Source organism: Branchiostoma belcheri, unplaced genomic scaffold (assembly GCF_001625305.1).
Source record: "Branchiostoma belcheri isolate BF01 breed outbred unplaced genomic scaffold, Haploidv18h27 scaffold93, whole genome shotgun sequence".
Taxonomy (NCBI): Eukaryota; Metazoa; Chordata; class Leptocardii; order Amphioxiformes; family Branchiostomatidae; genus Branchiostoma; species Branchiostoma belcheri.
Genome location: NW_017804609.1, coordinates 495,692 through 514,530, shown reverse-complemented (window position 1 = coordinate 514,530; position 18,839 = coordinate 495,692). Strand labels below are relative to the sequence as shown.

Sequence of the window (18,839 nt, the reverse complement as noted above, 5' to 3'; positions counted from 1 at the left end):
TTTTTTTTTTTTTTTTTTTTGCTGGATAGACACGCTACCGTGGGCCGCTACAAAACCGAAGGCGACCTTTGCATACTTCCGGGTTCAAAATCTCGCCGAAGACGGCATAAAAATTTTTAGTAATATATATTTTCCCGAAAGATTCTTTCGATTATGCATTTCTTCACTAGAGTATCGATGTGTAGTCGTGGAAAATAGCGTTTTAGCGCTTATTTCCGAACAAAGAAAATTGTTTACACGTGCGTCAGATCGATCGTCAGCTATACCACCAGCAGTCTCGCGCGGTGCACGAAACCAATTTTTGCGCCGCGTTTTAGGATATAAATGCCGGAACACGAACTTTTATTATTTTGAATATACACTTTACAAAGTTTTCTTTGAAAAATAGCCAAGGAGAAATCGCGAATCTAAAAATACCGCGGATTGTCCATTTTCCCGAAACCGCGAACTTTAGGCCCCGCGAATCTAAAGAGACTTACAGTAGTCAACAGAACTGGTGTGTTTATTTGGTGCTGTTTGTTCAAGCCATGGGCAAGGCTAGCCCAGCCCTGTAGCTTAACTATATCTGGCCCATGGCCCAGTTTATATATAGCCTCGCCCACTAAGTCTACGGAAGTGGGGGTCCAAATTTAGCGCAGCGGGACAAAAATACCGCCCGGACAGGGGCTGGTTTTGTCAATGCATTCCTGCAGCGTGGTGTATGTGTCACCCTAGAGGGGTGTGTGTGTGGGGGAGGGTGTTATAAGTATTGGCAGGGTGTTGGTGCTGGGTTAGTCTGGAGTAACTGTAGCTGTATATCAGGCTCTGCATATTGTGAGGACTGTACCGGGAGTTGGATATATTGTGTGGATCCGTTTTGTTATTGTGAGTATTGAGCACAATTGTTGTATTGAAAGATGAGGGAATGTGTTTCATCATATTTATTAACTGTTAATGGATGAGATTTCTGTAAAATGTGAAAACTATTTCTCTCTCTGAAGATTGGTAAACAATTTCCGTTTTGTTACTTGAGTATCGGACACGATCGTTGTATTGTTTGTCAGAAATGGTCAATGGAAATGTTTATGTTAATGACAGTTGGTTGAAGTTAGAGGTTTTGGATAAAAATGTTGAAGTTTCTTAGTGTGTATCCATTTCGTTGGTGTGAGTATCGGGAAAATTTTGTTGTTTATTAATCAAAAATGGTTGATGGAAATGTTTAGGTTTGACAGTCAATTGAAAAGGTTGCATAATAATGTTGAAGTTTCTTGCTAAAACTTCAGTAGAAGAGGGTGTCTCTTGCATGTAGAAAACATGTCCTGAATTCTGTTGTTGTTTCTTCAGTAGATGACAAGGTGATACTGATGTGGAATTCAGACAATGCTCAAGTTTTCATCATCGATGTGGCATCATGTCTTAAGTGTTAAAAGATGAAATTTCTAGCCTCTGTAGCAGGCTTATAGAACTGTTTTCTGATTAGCCCAGTTCTAAAAAAATGGGGGTAATTCAACCAGGCCGGCTATGTTGTCTATATGCAATCAGAAAATAGCACATAAAAGCTCCCAAAGACCCTGAAGACCCCCAAAACCCCCAGTTTTTGGCATGCTATGTAGGCTATGAGATTTCTGGGTTCTTGTAATATACGAAAATGATTTCTCTTTCTCTAAACTTTGGTAAACAACCTCCTGTCCCACTGTCAGAAATACTACGATGACAATGTATGAAATATAGTACCAAGTAGTTCACAGAGAAGCATTTTAACCATTTACGATTGACGCAGATATACGGACATAATCCTTTTCAAACTTGGTCTCAGATTTCCGACCCAAAGATGTAATAAATAATGGGATGGTGTTGAGTCTGTTATAAAGGGAGAGAGAATATTAGTAGTCTCCATAGCATGCCAAAACTGGGGGTTTTGAGGGTCTTTGGGAGCTTTTATGTGCTGTTTTCTGATTGCATACTAGTAATATAGACAACATAGCCAGCCTGGTTAAATAACCCCCGTTTTAAGAACTGGGCTAATCAGAAAACAGCCGAAGACCACCAAACCCCCAGTTCTATAAGCCTGCTACGGAGGTTAGGATATTGGCACGTATTTGCTGGTATGTGTAATGATACCAGTCATGTACGTCATACATACACCGCTTTTACACACGATGACAGGAAGTGAGTAAGAATGTAAGCTGGTGTCAGGATGGTGAAATACATGTATGGGAAAGACATTACATGGAGCAGAAGACTCAGACATGTTTGAAACTAGTGTCTGGGAATTATATTTGAAAGAAACTTGAAAGAAGTCATTTGGTTTCCTTATGAGTCTACCATATTTCCAGCATGTGTGGTGGAGAGTTTCAAAGAGACATGAATTAATTAGATGGATGAAAAGATTCAGACACATTTAGTGTCCTGAAGTTTTCCCTGAAAGAAACAAACTCCATGGAATTAGATTGATTGAAATGTGTAACAAGTGTACCATATTTCCAGCCTGTGTGACTGAGAGTTCTTCAGAAAAGCTGGAAGAGTGATACAAAGAGGTCTGCAATACAAGACATGTCACAGCCAAAATATTAAACTGAGAACTCTTCAGACTTTAAACTGTTTTCTTCTGTTGTTTTTCAGACATTGGTTTTGAGGTACCAGACAAGTTTGTGGTCGGCTATGCCCTGGACTACAATGAATTCTTCAGGGACCTCAATGTAAGTAATAATGACTTTGAACCTCTTGGAGTGATGTAGGTTGATGAATCTTACTAATATCTTATTATATGAACCTCGGGGCAGCATCAAAAAGAGTTCTGTGGTTTCAGCCTTTCAGTGATAAATCAGTTTAATGAATCCTACATGTACATATATCTACTGTAGATGTAGCAGCAATGATGCAATGGAAAACAACTCATTTTGTAATGTAAGCAGCTGTTGTAGGTCTATTGTGTTGAACCTTCTCCTTGCTGCCTAACTCAGTAACCAATGCAAATTTGGTGCAACAAGGCTACTTTTTTGTTCGTTAACACTGGGGAGGTTAAGAAAATCACCAATGCAAGCTACATTTCTGTTTCATAATCATAATACCACTTATGCCAATGTTGTTGGAATAACTTCTCACAACTGTACGAAATAGTGCTTATATAATAATCAGTTTTCGATACCGATAAGCTTGTGCAACTTATTACATGTTTACAATCCAAATTTCTTAAGAGAAGAATCCAAGTGTTTGAATAGTCTTAGCCTGAGATTCTCTTACATTTTCAGTATTTTGCAACTAATTATAATCCAAATTTCTGAAGAATAAGAACCCCAGAACCAAGAGTTTGAATTGTCCCAGCCTTTCTAAGAACCCAGTGCAGTGCTGCCACTCCTAGCTGTTTTTCATACTTCTCCATACAAGTGGGTCATGAGTTACTATATATGTGCTGACAGTGTTACACCCACCGACCATGTCCCCAACCCTTGAAAAACATGCCACAGTACAGTCAACATTAAACTGACTACATCACGCTTCTAGCAGCCCTTCCACTGGTCAGGCCCTTAGACGAGAGATTGTGTAACACACAGGCTATAGTCAACATTAGCACTCCCAATACTTCCGTTCTAGAAAAAAAATTGGCTAGACATCTGGGAAGGCCTAAAGTCAATTAAAAAAAAAAAAAAAAAAAAAAAGTCAATTATAAGGGAACACTGCACACTTTAGAGAAGTTGGAACATTTCCATAGTACAGAAAATGTCACATAATAGAGTTCCAAGTTTTATGAAGTCAGTTATTTCTGTAATCCTCAGAGATGCAATCTGCCATTCCTTTTTTAAAAAGTAAGATTTGAAACCTGCCTTTTAGGATACCCTGTATAATGCTTAAAGACATGTACATGTACATGTAAGTCCATCATGTTGTTTGTTATGGCTTCCAGCATGTTATGGCCAGATGCCAGCAGAAAGTATTTGTAAACTTGGACTACTGCCATGATGATATACCTTACCAGGCGAAAACAACACTCATACAAAACTCTCCTACAAACAAACATACAATGTTTAACTCTGTACTGACACAGTTTCATAATCTATTTCTTGTCTATAGCTGGGATTTTACTTGGGCCGTTCTTCCTACTGTCCATATCCATAGGCGCGAGGTTCCTAGGGGGGTCTGAGGGCATGCTCCCCAGAAAATTTAGAAAATTGAACCTTCTGAAATGCCATTTCCTTATTTTTTGAGACGATTTCAAAGGACAAATCAGAAACATATAGGATTTCAGTCCCATTGTTGATACAAATCAGTCCGCCATTTAAGGAAAAATCTTGGACCTTTAGATAAAAAGTGAACCATTGAGTGTGTAAGCTTCTGAAACCTAAAGCTATGGGTGTGTTTTCTATACTGACTTGACTCACGATTGTTCACCCTTATTTTTGGTCCATCCGCTGTAGTTGCCAGATGACACATTCACAGAATACGCCAGTGAAATAAAATCACCCTCAGAAGGCGCCAAAAGAGTTCTCTGACGTACATGCGAGTGCTACTTGAGTCGGTGGACAAACAGACATCACGTAAAAATAGCAGGACGTTTGCACAGTGCTGCCAAAATTAGCTACCAAGCTTGTAAGCCTTCACCTCAGATAAAATGGTACAGTCCGCACAGCCCCACCCTATTGAGAGAGAACATAGTTGACATTTGGAGTTTTAGCTCTATGAACTAGATATAAATTTATAAGCAACATGTTTTCCTGAGATATTCTAGCTTTTAGGTACCCAACTCTAAATGATGTGAAGTTGAAATAATAAGTATATGTATGTATTTGAATGCAACATTAAACAAAGTGTTCAAGAACACTGCGATTTATGATTTTTGTAGTGAATTTCATTTATATTACAGTACACATTTAGGTACAAGGTATTCCGGTAGTACCTTTTGTAGTTTGCCAGCATATGTCATGAACCCTGAAAAGGAGATTTTTAGTGTCTGCCTTTAGGAGTCTGTTGTGATTTACAATGTACATGGCCATGTAACCACTGCTAATAGACATTGTCATGGGGTCAGCTAAATAAAGCTCCTGACCAAAATACTGGACAACTTCCTTTCAGCACCAAGGCTACTGACCTCTTGGCACTGAACACAGCAGCAGAAACTGGACTTTTCTTCAAGTGCAATGATTGTCAGACTGAGAACTGTCTGTTACCATAGTGTTGGAGGCTGTGATGACTGGTTTCTGTAGTGATAAAGTTTCCTGAGCTCCTATTGGACTGATTTTGACAGTAAAAAAGTCTCCTATTGGTAGTTAGTTCTGGGAAGGGTTCTCTCAAGTTAGAGGCCACAAGTTTTCAGTGAGGAGGCCCAATCAGCCTTTGACAGTAAGAGGCCTATTGTAACCTACTAGTAGCAGGCTATTGTAAAATCTTGCTACATTTCTTTGATACTGAAGTCATGTTTATTGTTTATTTATTTTATTTGTTTGTTGTTTTCCAGCACGTTTGTGTCGTCAACGAGAAGGGAAAAGAAAAATACGCCATCCCAAAGAGCGACTGAGGACGGGAACCCCCGCTGCCCCCACCCCGGTCGCCATAGCAACAGCCATCGCCACGACAACCATCACCATAGCAACCATCACCAGGACGACCATCACCATAGCGACCATCGCCAAGACAACCATCACCATAGCAACCAAGTTTCCACCTGGCCACATCATCACTGCACCAAACACATTAGTAGCGAGATATCTAGTTCCCATGACGACAACCACCAACAGTGTGGCCATGGACAGAAAAACGCGAAAATAAAGACATCGACAACTTCAAGTTCAACGACAAGTTCAAGTTCAAGAAGGACCAACTTTTTCCACATCGGGATCACGGCAGGAAGCCGGGCGGTGGCCAACGTTCGTAGCCGGCAGGTTAGAATAGTCAGCCCCAACCAGCACATCTCCATCATCACACCCAAACGGCAGATCAGAATAGTCAGTCCCAGTACAGATAGCAGTACAAGCAGTGTAGCAACGAGTAGAAGTAACAAGGAGGAGTCTGAAGTACAGAGGACAGTGTTAATCCAGCCTAGGCAGAGTGTGAGAATCGTGAAACAGAATTCTCAGCAGACAAGAGAAGAGAGCGGATCGAAGAGAAGTGGAGGAGTTTCGTACAGGTTTGTGAGAAAAGCAGCGTCAAATGTTACTCGATTTACGAAAGAAACAAGACAGTCGGGAGGAGGGAGCGTCGTCATGAGATACCCGTGGGGTCGCGTGGACATCACGCGGGGTCAGACGCGGAATATTGTGTCAAACGACGGTAGAACTGACGACTGTTCCGCGGTGAGGTGTACCAACCTTCAAAAAATTGAAGAGGAAGAAACAGAGTCACAGAGAACAGTAGAGAGGCTAGAGGAAGGGAAGGGAGGAGAAGTTGTTGTGAACAGGGAAGGGGCAGTACAGAGAAGAAGAGTAGTGAGACCACATCAAGCTGGGCAGAGGTTTGTATCCGTCATGTACATCCAGACAACTCCTTGTAAATACAGAGGCAGGAAGGTAAAACATGGATCCTGAGAGGTTGCTTTAACAGATGTAGCTAGGCTGGATACTTACCTGTTCTGGGACACAATGTAGGAAATACATGTATTTGATAAAGAAATGGCTCTGTCATGTGCTTCTAGACAACTTCTTGTAAAGTTAAACATGGGTCTTGGGGTTTTTCTTATAAACAGATGTAGTTAGGTTGGATGCATACCTGTTCTGGGACACAATTTGAGAAATGTTTGATGTAGAATAAGGATCTATATCTCTAAGCAATCATATGTATACAGTGCTAATGTACACTCCTCTGACCAATGGATACTGCCTTGCCACTGTATGATCTGCTTGGAGATTTTAAGGAACAACTTGAGCCATGAGAATGATTTCTCTTCACATCAGGACTTAATGGGTTAACCTCATTTTTGCCAGGGCCCTCCTGTATAACCCACTCTGTACTTATTACTGAAGTTACAGCACAAGTGTTGGTTGTTAGAGGGTTAAATCAGTCTTAACTGGTTGGATTCCGTGTAAATTGCTGAGATACATTCTAGATCAACACAGTAAATGCAACAATGCTGCCATTCTGAAGGATTTTGCTATTCTGATGCTGAATTGTTACTACAGTAACTGTTAGGTTTGTAGTTTAGTTTCCTTACTTTCTTTCTAGCAGAAAGTTCTATGCATTGATCTCTGATTATGTTACAATGCAGAGATTTTGTATGACCTTGTGTATGTATAAGTTATATGGCAGAACATTCTTGTAACATAGAATGTTGCTACTAAGTTTCTATTTGTTAAGGAAGGAAGCTTCTCTGTCACAAAATGTTACAGTTACGGAAATGTAACAGATATGGAAATGTAGCTAGTGGATGTGGCCACTAGTCTATGAATAACAGTGAATGGTACACTGTAGCAATTCCAACTACATGTACCTGTATTTGTTTCTTTTTGGTTTTGAAACAGGTAGATACTACATGTAATAGTCATGTAGAACAAGTAGGTACATGTATGTGTACATGAGAAGAAAATTAAGGTACAAGTGTCATTTTGATTCTTTTTAACTAGAATCTCAGTGAAGTGATGTGCCTTCGTTTATTTTAATTTCTTAGTTTGAGGTCTGGATAGCTTCTAGTAGATGGTTAACGTCCTTAGCCAGGGTTGAGATATTTTAAGTTTGGTTGATAGAGTTTAGCATGATTTCTCTAAAGCAGCTGTGCCAGGTTTTGTACCAAGAGAAGAGAAAAGGTGTCTGTGTTCTTATTAAAGCTACTGTCTGATTTTGTACTGGTCTGTGTGTTTGTTCTGCTTGCTGCCTATAAATTTTGTATGTAGTAAATACGTAGATGATGACCAGTGAGAAAATACTAAAATACCCGGTACCTTTATTACTAAAGGAAAATTATAACCAGCACAGATACAGAATACCACATATTTGTTACAGTCATAGTAAACATTTAGGTTTTTAGCTACATGAACAAGGCACAAAAAATGTGACAACATATCAACATAAGACAGCCTTAAGTGACAAGTTGCAGTTATAAAACTATATGACATGACATTGATAGATTGCCTCTTACAATAATGTCCTTGGTCCCATACAGTAAAAAGCTCTCCTCTGGATTGCTAGCTTACAAGGTACATGTACACGTGCCACATATAAAAAGTTGACTTGAGTGCTATTGCTTACAGATTTCCCATTCTTCATTTACAATGAATGGTCCCATGTACAGCAAAAAGCTCCCCTCTGAATGATACCATAGCTTAACAAGGTACCAAAAACTGTGGATCTGTTGAAGGATTCCAAAACATCTGTCTGCTGTGATAAACTGGTGCAGAAGTTTCCAACATTGTCAATGACCACTGTATGTAGGGCTAATGTTTCACTAAAATTAAACATCTGACTAGTCAGATGAACTGGAGTGCCTCCTCTTTTTGTGTTTCTTCTTCGACTTCTTTGAAGATTTCTTCCTCTTCTTACTCCTTTCTTCTGCTTCCGAATCAGACTCAGAGCTGGACTCTTTCCTCCTCTTCTTGCTCTTGGAGGATTTCTTCTTGTGTTTCTTGTGTTTTTTCTTCTTGTCGCCGCTGGGTTTGGGTTCGGCGTCCTTTTTCGCCTGCATGCGTTTGGCAAGAGCCTCCGAGCCGAGTTCCTCTTCACTGTCTTCACTACTGGTGCTGCTGATGTCAAGCACTATGTCCTGGGGACCAGGGGAAAACAGAGAAACTCTGTCAATCAAAACACATCATCAATCTTTCATCATCATCATCATAGTTATCTGTATCTGTATAGCTGGTATAACACATCACACTGGCATAACACAACAGCTTTGCAGCCAGGCTCGGCAGCAACTAGCTTTATCACACCGAACGACTTGTTAAACATAGCCTTTGAACACCAAACTCTTAACATTGTGATGTTCCCCAACTGTACTTACTCAGTTACTGTTGTGAAGGCAACACAGAAAATTTGTCAATCGATTTTTTTTTCATTTCTTAAGGTCACACAAATATATTACTTGCTTCTCTTATAATTTGATGTAAATTCTGGCAAAAACTCACGCAAACAGACTCACGGGGCTGTGTAGCAAAAACAAACTTAAGCCCCCCTCCCACCCTACCTAACGGTAACCTAGTGTGTCGAGTTGGTTATATCGACTGCACAGTACAAAGCAGGACTTTGCTTGTCCCCTGCCCGTATCTACACCACGAAAAGTCCATGAAGTATGCAGTATGGCAGATTACGTACAAAAACTATCTGACGCCCGCCCCCCTCCCACCCTACCTGCGTGGGGTTTGCCCGTAGAAAGTTGCGGCACTCGAACGTGAGATGCCCCGTGTACCCGCACTTCGCACAGCCCACCCGGGCCTGGTTTTCTGACGCCTGGTTGGTCAGACGAGCCACCAGCCCCTGGACGTCCGAATTCGCCATAGCTTTGCTATATAAACAGCAAAATAACGCTTCTGTTTTCAATCGAAGTCTCGCGAGTTTTTGTTGCTTCCGAATGATGGCGGAGAATTGGGCTGTTCCAAAAATTACTGTGAAGGGGGATGTATATACTTGAGATCGGATTTTGTATCCTACGGACTGTCTAATCTAGTCAAATGAAGATATGCAAATATTTTTCAGTATATCTATAAAGGATGTAAATATCATTGCCCATATTTTGATCCAGATTTGCATAAATACTGTCCCCATCCAATTCTTTCTGCTTCAACACCCCTATATTTATTTATTGGAATAGACCATTGTGGGCAGGTCAACATTTTCTCCCACAATGCATTGCGGTAGAAAGGAAGACTGCGAAAATTTGACAACTATTATAAAGCATTATTATTGACGTTTCGTACCCACAATTTTCGCATTAAGTACAGTAAGGATTCAGATACAAAGCCAAGGACTATTTATTCTATGCATAAGGTAACTTAAGACCCTTGTTTTCTTGCTATAAGCGCCTTGGAGCTATATGGGGGAGGGGGGCAATAATTTATGTGTGTCTGCAAGGGAAACCATCTATTTTTTTATAAATCAATTAAAATGTCATTATCTTTCATGCATTTAACTCAGTCTTTTGAAAAGTTATCAAGGCTTAGTGTTGATAGAGTCATGCTCTCTTGATGACTTATGTACGTAATTGATATATGAAGTATGGAGGTACACAAATCTGATCTTTTAACTCCATGATATAAAACAAATTATGTGATAATATTGCTGATATCCCTTTATCCAGGCACCCGTCCTGAAGTCACCACAAGACAACTACAACCAGTACTGAACATCAACCCAAGGAGGACAAGAGTTTTCCCCACAACTTCAATGGTTCTCTCGTGCTTGTGTTAGGTGCTAGCATAAAGATGGCATCATTGCAGCAGAAAAGAAAGAAAGAACCAGAAGAGGAGGTGCAAGACACAAGCTCTGTTCCAGACAACAACACCGGAAGTCATCACGCCCACAAAACACGCAGGAATTACTCCAAATTACTCAGAACACTCAGGAATGTGACATCAGCTTCTCATGAAGACCAGCAGAAAGTAAAGACAGAACCAGATAAAGAACAGCAAGAAAAGACCAAATCAGTTTCAGACAAAGGTACTACTAGTAAAGCTGATGCTTCAGAATTATACACTACAGACAAGAATGGTGTGTCCGCTACTAAAGGCAAGCACAAAGTAAAAAGACCAGTAAAAAGAAAACAACAAGAAGTAGTAACATTACAAGAGGAGACAAATTCTTCTCCAGACAGTAGTGGAGGTTATGTCCTTAAGCTTGCTTTAACCATGGCAGACAAGAATGCTACGGAAGCCTCTGTTGAAAGCCAGCCTGACCCACAGGACCAAGTCAACTTGTTGTTTCACGTCACAATGACAGAAGAAATCTCAAACCAACCAGTCAACGATAAAGAAGAGGAAGGCTCAGACTCTGAAAATGATACAAACAGCAGCATAACATCAGAGGAAGAAGCTATGAGTACATCAGAGGAAGAAAAAGATGAGAGTGGAGAAATGTCCGTTGATTCAGATTTGCTAGCAGAGGGCGGTGATGAACGTTTATACCGGTATGTATACAGCAGCGGAAGAAAGGTTATTAGGGGACTAAACACCAGATACACTGAGCTGAACGACTTGCTGTACATGCAGCGAGAGATCTGTGGAGAGAACTCTGTACCACCACACACAACAACACCAAACAAGGATGGACAGGGTGGGCGAAGTAAAGTTATATCTCACAAGGATGGACAGAGTGGGAGAAGTACTAGTAAAGGAGTATCTTCAGGTGTGGCTGGCAGGACAGCTGAAAGAACAGGTAGTAAGACGAAGAAGATGTCCAGTACTGTAGCCAGGCTTTTGCTTGAAAAGGCAGCAGACTCGGGGACAGAGAAAGGTGACGCGTCCTGTCCCAAAACGCTGGTGGAGACAGTTCTAGAGCAGACCGGTCTGAACATGGAGGATTTTGTGGAGGAACAGTACAATCCCCTTATTCGTTATAACCCTGTCCTCGAGCGAAGAAGTCGGCAGTACAACTGCAAGCACTGCGCAGAATATAGCTATACCCTGACTGGTATCATCACTCACATAACACTGCAGCATAGGGCTCTGTTAGTCCAGAAACAAGTACGCCATTATAAAGACAGGGCTAACATCACAGGTAAGCACCTCGTATCTGATCTCATATCAGCATGTAATGGTCCCCACAATGCAAAAATAGGTAGATATATTATAAAGGAATGCTTTGCTATTAGAAAAAATACTGAAACTTTTGATTAGCCCACTCGATTGTAACACTTTATCCAAGAATTGTGCTATCCCTTATTATTTGAATAATTATGATATAGATATGTTAGGTTTTATTCGACATTAGTTCTTATTCAGCACACTTATTTTATTGTTGTTACTCTCTTTATGTAGTTTGCCATACATTGTACCATGTGCAATTGTCGTGCAACAAAGTTCTTCTTCTATCAGCAGGAAAGTCTGGGACAAACGATGGAAAGCAGGGCAGAGTGAGGTACAAGTGCAGCCTTTGCAAACGGAGTCGGAACATCAAATCCTTCACCTTCATGAGGGCACACCTTCGGGACAAGCACCACGTGTCACAGCACTTCGAGAGATGCTGTACCGTCGTGGATGAAACAGCAAATGTTGAAGACTCACAAAAACTTAACAACACAAGCTCCTCAGATGTGCCATCTTTAGAAACAACTGACAGTAGAGTACAACAGCCTATAGCTGAGGACGAAACAGCAAACATAGATGGTTGTTCACAACAGTCTACTAACAACACAAGCTCCCTAAAAATGCCACCTTTGGAAATAACAAAAAGACATCACACACAACAGCCTACAAGCCCCTCAGGTGTGCCATCTTTGGAAACAGCAAAGGTAGTAGATGCGCAACAGCCTACTGATAATACAAGGCCCTCAGATCTGCCACCTTTAGAAACAACAGACAGCAGAGTAGATGTACAAGGCCCTTCTGAAATGCCACCTTTAGTAAGAACAAACAGAGGTGACACACAACAGACTCCTGGCAACACAAGCCCCTCAGAAACAACAAACAGCAAGCACCAAGGAAAGTGCTCCTTCAAACGTCCTGAAGCAGATCACCAGAAAGCTCCTGAGCTAAACACAGTGGAACAATATCCTGACAACACAGGTGAGCTAACAAGCACGTCTAATAGAACTACTGGTAGCACAACATTGATGCCATCGACAACATCCATCAATACAACACCACTAGAAAGTGTTGTTGTGGAAAATCAGCTGAAGGTTTGTGTGAAAACAGAGCCACCCGAAACACTGGAACAAATTCATTGGAACACAAACCTACACACAGGCACCTCAAATAGACCTGACACACCAGAGACATCTATGGACACAATGCCAGAGGAAAATGCTGTCACAGACAGCCAACTGAAGGTGTCTGTCAAAACAGAGCCACCTGATGACACAATGGAACAAATTCCTAAGTGGAATGCAAGCCTACACACAGATACCTCAAATGGATCCAGCACAACATTCATGCCACCAACTACAGAGACATCCATGGACACATGTACAATGCCAGAAGAAAATGCTGTCACAGAAAATCAACTGAAGGTGTCTGTCAAAACAGAGCCACCTGACACAATGGAACAAATTTCTTGGAACACAAACCTACAAACAGGCACCTCACAGAAAGCCTATGTCAAAACAGAGCAACCCGAAACGGTGGAACATATTCCTGATAACACCAGCCTACAATTACAAGAAGGTGCCTCAAATGGAGCTGCAAGTACAGCATTGATGCAACCACAGACAATGCCACAAGAAAGAACTGTGATGGAATACCAGAAAGCCTGTGTGAAAACAGAGCCACCAGACACATGGGAACATGTTCCAGAAAACAGGAGCCTACAAAAAGATGCCTCAAATGCTGGCATTCAGAAAACTTGTGTGAAAATGGAGCCACCAGACACAAATAAGGTTGGCACAGCATTGATACCACCAAAGAAATCTATGGACAACACAACACCAGCGAAACACCAAGTAGAGATGAAATTCTTCTGTAACCTGTGCCAAGCAGACATCGGCAGTACCCTGCATTCTGACATCACCTCACATCTCCAGAGTCACCAAATCACTGCACTCACTGGGTCCTCCTTCCTCAGAGCTCAGCTCATCTGTGAAAACGTCTGTGGGAGGCCCGGGACTGTTGGGACAAGAGAGCAGACTCCTGACAGTGTAACTCTGCAAACAAGCACCTCCCATGTTCCCCCTCGTGTGTCATCCATCCCCACAACTCTACACCACATTTCTGATGCAGAGAGAGCATCAGAGCAAACTTCTCACAACACAAGTGGGCAGACAGGTCCTCCCAACATGAGACAAAACTCTACCACTCATCCCAGGCCTGCTACAATGCCTCCTGTTAGAGAATATCTAAGTTACATTCCATCAGCACCTCAACGCATTTCTGATAGAGAAAGAACTGTCATTGTCAACCCTCCACAGGCATCAGGACCAGAGCCTATACATGTAGGAAGGCCATCAAACACTTGCAGTCAGAGCAAGGAACACATGAAACAAAACTCCACCACACATGCCAGACCTGCTGCCATCCAAAAACTATCAAAGCCGGTTACGCCTGTTCCAATGCCTCCTGTTAGAGAGCCTCTAAAGTACAGTAGTGGTAAAGAGAGGGATGTCAGTGTACATGTAGGTGGGCCATTAAACACTTGCAGTCAGAGCAAGGAACACGTGAAACAAAACTCCAGCACACATGCCAGACCTGCTGCCATCCAGAAACTATCCAAGCAGGTTACACCAGTTCCAATGCCTGCTGCTAGGGAACCTCTAACATACAGTACTGGTGTAGAGAGGGCTGTCAGTGTCAATCCTTTGCAGGCATCAGGAGCTCAGCCTGTACATATACAGTCCAGGCAATTATACACCTGCTGTCTGTGCAAGGAACACATGAATATAAAAGGCTACGCTGCCATGAAGTTTCACCTGCAGTGGAAACATCAGGTAACAGGGCTGGAAATACTGGGTAGTGCACCCAATTTTTTTTCTGTGGGTACGGGTGCACCAATGCACCCAAATATTTTTTGTAGGCTTACGTATGTCAAGATGTTAAAATTAAATGTAGAGAAGTACTAGTATTCAGCATATTCTTAACATCTTAGTGTCAGAAAAATATTAAAATCATTCCTGTAGTACTTTTCTTTAGAAATGAAACATAATTAGTTTTCACTGACATTCTACTTATTTTATCTTATATGGTGCACCCACAGAAAATTTTGTGCACCCAATTTTTTAGGTTGGGTGCACCAGTAGGTAACAGGCAGACTCACCAGATCTAGTCATCAGCTGAACACTCAGAAAGCTAGAACTGTAAGATTCACAAAGAGCCCGAGAATTTGTGAAACAATTTTACTGAATGAAGATCTCCACAGTGGTCCAAAAACATGACATCAGTCTCTTGATACATTCACATGTGTGTAATAATATGACAACGTTAAAGTGTGATTTTATTATAATGCCATTTTAAAAAGAGGTTTATTTAATACATTGTAATATACAATTTTTATCAACTACATGTATATCTGCGAGAATTTTATTGTTATAATTAACGTACGTATGTTAAGTCACAACTCAATTCAGCTACATGTAAACTTATCACAGTAAACATAACTTCTTATTTGTGACAGTTGTTTACCTATTAAAGTTTGCTTGTGAATAACCATTCTCTCTTTCTCTCCCTCTCTCTCTCGCTCTCTCTCTCTCACTCAGGTAACGGAAAGCGTGGAGTCTTTTTTCTTCACCCGTAAGTGGTGTCAGCTCGCTGCTGCTGGGCCTAAAAGCTACCAGGAGAGAGACAGAAGTGCAACAACAGGGCAAAAACGTCTGTTGGAACCGGAAAAAGAAGGCAGTAGTGCAACAACAGGGAAGAAACGCTTGTTGGAACCAGAAAGAGAAGGCAGCATGGAGACAACGGGGAAAAGATGTCTGTTGGAGCTGGAAAGAGAAGGCAGTAGTGCAACAACCGGGAAAAAACGTCGGGTGGAACGGGAAGAGTTTTGTAACAAGGCGAGCAAGAAGAGACTTTCTTCCTACTTTCCAGCTTTAGCCGCCAACACGACGTCCAATTCCAAGGCACCAGAAACAAGACAAGAAACTAGACAACCTACATGTACACCTGTGAGCAACAGTGAACCATCTCACACTGATCAGAATACCCAGGAAGTCCAGACAATGGCTCCAGTTGAAGGAGATGTTACAGTTAGCACTAGTAGTAGTACATGGGTGCCTCCTGTTGATGCTGGCACGAGATCTGCACCTCTGTTGTCCCGCCTGCCCTCCAGGATGACAGCCAACCTGCGCAGCTCCTACCAGGTCAGTGTTAGAAATACTAGTACCCATCTGCAGTCTGTATATTGCAGAGACATTTTTGATATTGCAGAAGGATTTAAAAATTAATCAACCTGCAATTTTGCAGACAGAAATCAGTGAAAAAAAATCAGGCTAGGCCGGGGGTTCAATGGTGTTTAAGAGCTTCTGTGTTTAATACTGACTCCATAATATACATGTACAAGCAATTTTGCTTGTATTTTTCGAATTGCATAAAGTATTTCTGAATTGCAGAACAAGATTTCGACATTCTGCTGGGTATTACAGCACACTGAAAAACAGTCTGAAAATAGTTTCATCAGGTTGGTAAAGTATATAGTTTTCTTTTACACAACCAAATTGTTTACCTTGCTTATATTACGTTTCAGTGTCTATCAGACACCTTCCTCAGAGCTTTTGACTGGAGTTCTGCTTCTCGCTGCTGTCTGTAGCTGATATAGGTGGCGCTTTTGCGGCGAGAACACAATTCTAAATGCGGCTGATAGAGATTGAAATGTAAGCAAGGCAAACGATCTTGGCTGTGTAAAAGAAAACTCCTGTATCCTACTAAAAACAAGTACCTCTCCCCCTTTAGGTGTACGAGTGCTCCATCTGCTCCTCCCAGTACCGCTACTTCTCCTCTATCCTGGAGCATGCACAGAGGCAGCACCACGTCTCAGTGATGGGCAGCTTCACTAAATACATCCGGAAGAACGTGGTGACTGTCGGGAAGACGGCGCACCAGTTTGCTGGGTATCCCCAGAAAGCTGCCTCAACACCAGCACAAACTCAGGAATCCACTGGTCCAGGGAAAACATCTTCCTTTCCTGGGTACACTAAAAAATCTGCTTCTGATAGTAAGTCTGCAGCTACAATCTCAGAGCTCTTGAAGAAAAGTGCAGTTACTGGTGTAGGGAAAATGGCACAACAGTTCGCTGGGTATCCCAAAAAAGGTGCCTCAACACCAGTACAAACTGAGGAATCCACTGGTCCAGGGACAACAGCTTCATTTCCAGGGTACACCCCAAAACCTGCTTACAACAGATCTGCAACTACCACTTCTGGGCCGTTGAAGAAAAGTGCAGTTACTAGTGCAGAGAAAACAGCACACCAGTTTGCCCGGTATCCCCAGAAAGGTGCATCAACACCGGCGCAAACTCAGAAATCCACCGCAGCCGGCCTAGAGACAACAGCTACCTTTTCTGGGTACACCCCAAAACCTGCTTACAATAGATCTGCAACTACCATTGCAGGGCTCTCGAAGAAAACTGTTGTTACTGGTGCAGGGACATGTTTGTTTGCAGCTAGGGACCAACAAAAAGGTGCTTCCACTGAATCTGTAGGGTTGCAGAAAGGTGCCTCTATAGCATCTGCAACTACTTTTGTTGGGTACTTGCAGAAAGGTGCTGTCACTGGTACAGGGAAAAGTTCAGCTTGTCAGTTTTCTGGGTATCAACCAAAAGGAGCTTCTACTGGTACTGCAGCTGGGTTGCCTCATCAGAAGGGTGTGCAGTCTTCCACATCGAAAGCAAACGGGTGTCTGCAATCCTTGAATGTCACCACAAAACCCACAGTCAAGTCCAAGCCTGGCAATGATATCATCAGTAGTATGATGTCTTCACAGACTGCGACACCAAAAGGCCACCAGAGTCAGACTTCTGTGTCAAACTCTGACAGATCAACTAGCTCCAAACCAACCCAGCATCGTCTCTGTCAGAGTCTCGTAAGAAAAGAGAGTTCCAAAAGAAAAGAGAGTCCCAAAAGAGAATCGAGTCCCAAAAAGAAGCAGATTGCTTTGGACGACAATCCAAAACCTACAGTTGTCAAGTCAGAAGAAAGCAACAGACACAAAAAGAACAGCTCTAACACTGTGAAAACTGAGCAAAAAGACCAGAGCATCACCCAACTTGCTCCAAACTCAGACTTTGTAAGGTCAGAGGAAAGCAACAGACACAAAAAGAGCACTGAACCCAGCTCTAACACTGTAAAAACTGAGCCAAAAGATCAGAACATCACCAACGCTCCAAACTCAGACTTCTCTTTCCTTGATGTGACTCAACTCAAAGAGGAAGGGCTAAGATTCAAGTGTGCCTCGCCGTGCAACAATGTATGGAGCAGCTGGGAAGATCTGACCACGTACTGTCACAGTTACCAGCCATCAGCAGCAGGTCAGGACCAGATCACACTACAGATGTCCTGGGAAACCGTTCAGACGTTCTTTGCGCCTTCGGAGCAGGGCTACGAGTGCAGCTTCTGTTATGAATGTCTACAGGAGGATCTGGCTGGACATCTGTCTAGTCATACTGTGCCAAGGGTGAAGGTCAAGATCGTCAAGTTATCTACAGTCTGATGTGTGTATCACTGGTAGCCAGGCTTTTGAAGGCTACTGCAAAGATTAGAAATTGAACAGATAGACAGAAAACATGCCAAGGGAGCTGCTAGAAAGTATTTTTTTGCCGCACCCGAAGTGTACTCTCTAGCAGACTAACTCCCCTGGCATGTCATCTATTTCAGTATTTGGCCATCTTCTACCCTTTACAGTTGCCTCCCAAAGCCTGGTAGAGGCGACATGATCAGCCCAGTTCTGTCTGTGTAAGGAAAATAAAATGGTACGCTTCTGTGTGAAGTCATAACTTGCATGGTTCTCATAAATTATACTACCGATTTCAAGTTTACAAATGTAGATAGTAGTTAATATAGTTTATATGAACTTAAATGGAGGAAACTGATTGACAGAATGAAAACAACAAGTGCTCTCACAAATCTTCTGTACTGCTCGGCTTACTATCACATTTATTGTGTGTCCTTGTTTGTTACAAGAAGCATATACAAATGTAACTACATACTGAGTCCACATGAGGAATCTAGGACAATCCAGGGTATTTTTAGGTGACAAATCTTCAAGAAACGTACATGTCATCCATGTTTGTTCACATTGGACAATCTTACTGTACTCATATTTATTCTACATTTAGAGATTAATAATTACTGTCAAAATATACAAGGTGAT

The 18,839-nt window shown here is 41.9% G+C and overlaps 4 protein-coding genes across 7 annotated transcripts in view; 3 read left to right on the top strand and 1 right to left on the bottom strand.

Moving 5' to 3' along the window:
• The window catches only part of LOC109461514 (hypoxanthine-guanine phosphoribosyltransferase-like), a 13,383-nt gene extending 6,886 nt beyond the window's left edge, over positions 1 to 6,497 (top strand). For 3 of the 4 annotated variants that reach the window (XM_019757893.1, XM_019757892.1, XM_019757894.1), the window contains exons 8-9: positions 2,602 to 2,678; positions 5,432 to 5,855. In XM_019757893.1, the coding sequence (XP_019613452.1) occupies positions 2,602 to 2,678; positions 5,432 to 5,491 (137 nt within the window). In that variant the 3' untranslated portion in view covers positions 5,492 to 5,855. Of the gene's footprint in view, positions 1 to 733; positions 865 to 2,601; positions 2,679 to 5,431 lie in introns of those variants that run through there. The other variant, XM_019757891.1, reaches the window with a different exon arrangement.
• Positions 6,498 to 6,655: 158 nt separating this feature from the next.
• Positions 6,656 to 9,480, bottom strand: LOC109461516 (protein SREK1IP1-like). The gene is made up of 2 exons (XM_019757897.1): positions 9,247 to 9,480; positions 6,656 to 8,662 (listed from the first exon to the last, which is right to left on the bottom strand). The coding sequence occupies exons 1-2, from the start codon at positions 9,391 to 9,393 to the stop codon at positions 8,366 to 8,368; spliced, it is 444 nt and encodes a 147-aa protein (XP_019613456.1). The 5' UTR covers positions 9,394 to 9,480; the 3' UTR covers positions 6,656 to 8,365.
• Positions 9,481 to 10,739: 1,259 nt separating this feature from the next.
• On the top strand, positions 10,740 to 12,366 carry LOC109488286. The gene is made up of 3 exons (XM_019792478.1): positions 10,740 to 11,607; positions 11,925 to 12,074; positions 12,299 to 12,366. The coding sequence occupies exons 1-3, from the start codon at positions 10,740 to 10,742 to the stop codon at positions 12,364 to 12,366; spliced, it is 1,086 nt and encodes a 361-aa protein (XP_019648037.1).
• A 660-nt stretch (positions 12,367 to 13,026) lies between these two features.
• On the top strand, positions 13,027 to 18,255 carry LOC109461508. The gene is made up of 3 exons (XM_019757879.1): positions 13,027 to 14,467; positions 15,233 to 15,835; positions 16,425 to 18,255. Exons 1-3 carry the CDS (start codon positions 13,088 to 13,090, stop codon positions 18,177 to 18,179), a joined length of 3,738 nt encoding a protein of 1,245 aa, XP_019613438.1. The 5' UTR covers positions 13,027 to 13,087; the 3' UTR covers positions 18,180 to 18,255.
• The last annotated feature ends 584 nt before the right edge of the window (positions 18,256 to 18,839 follow it).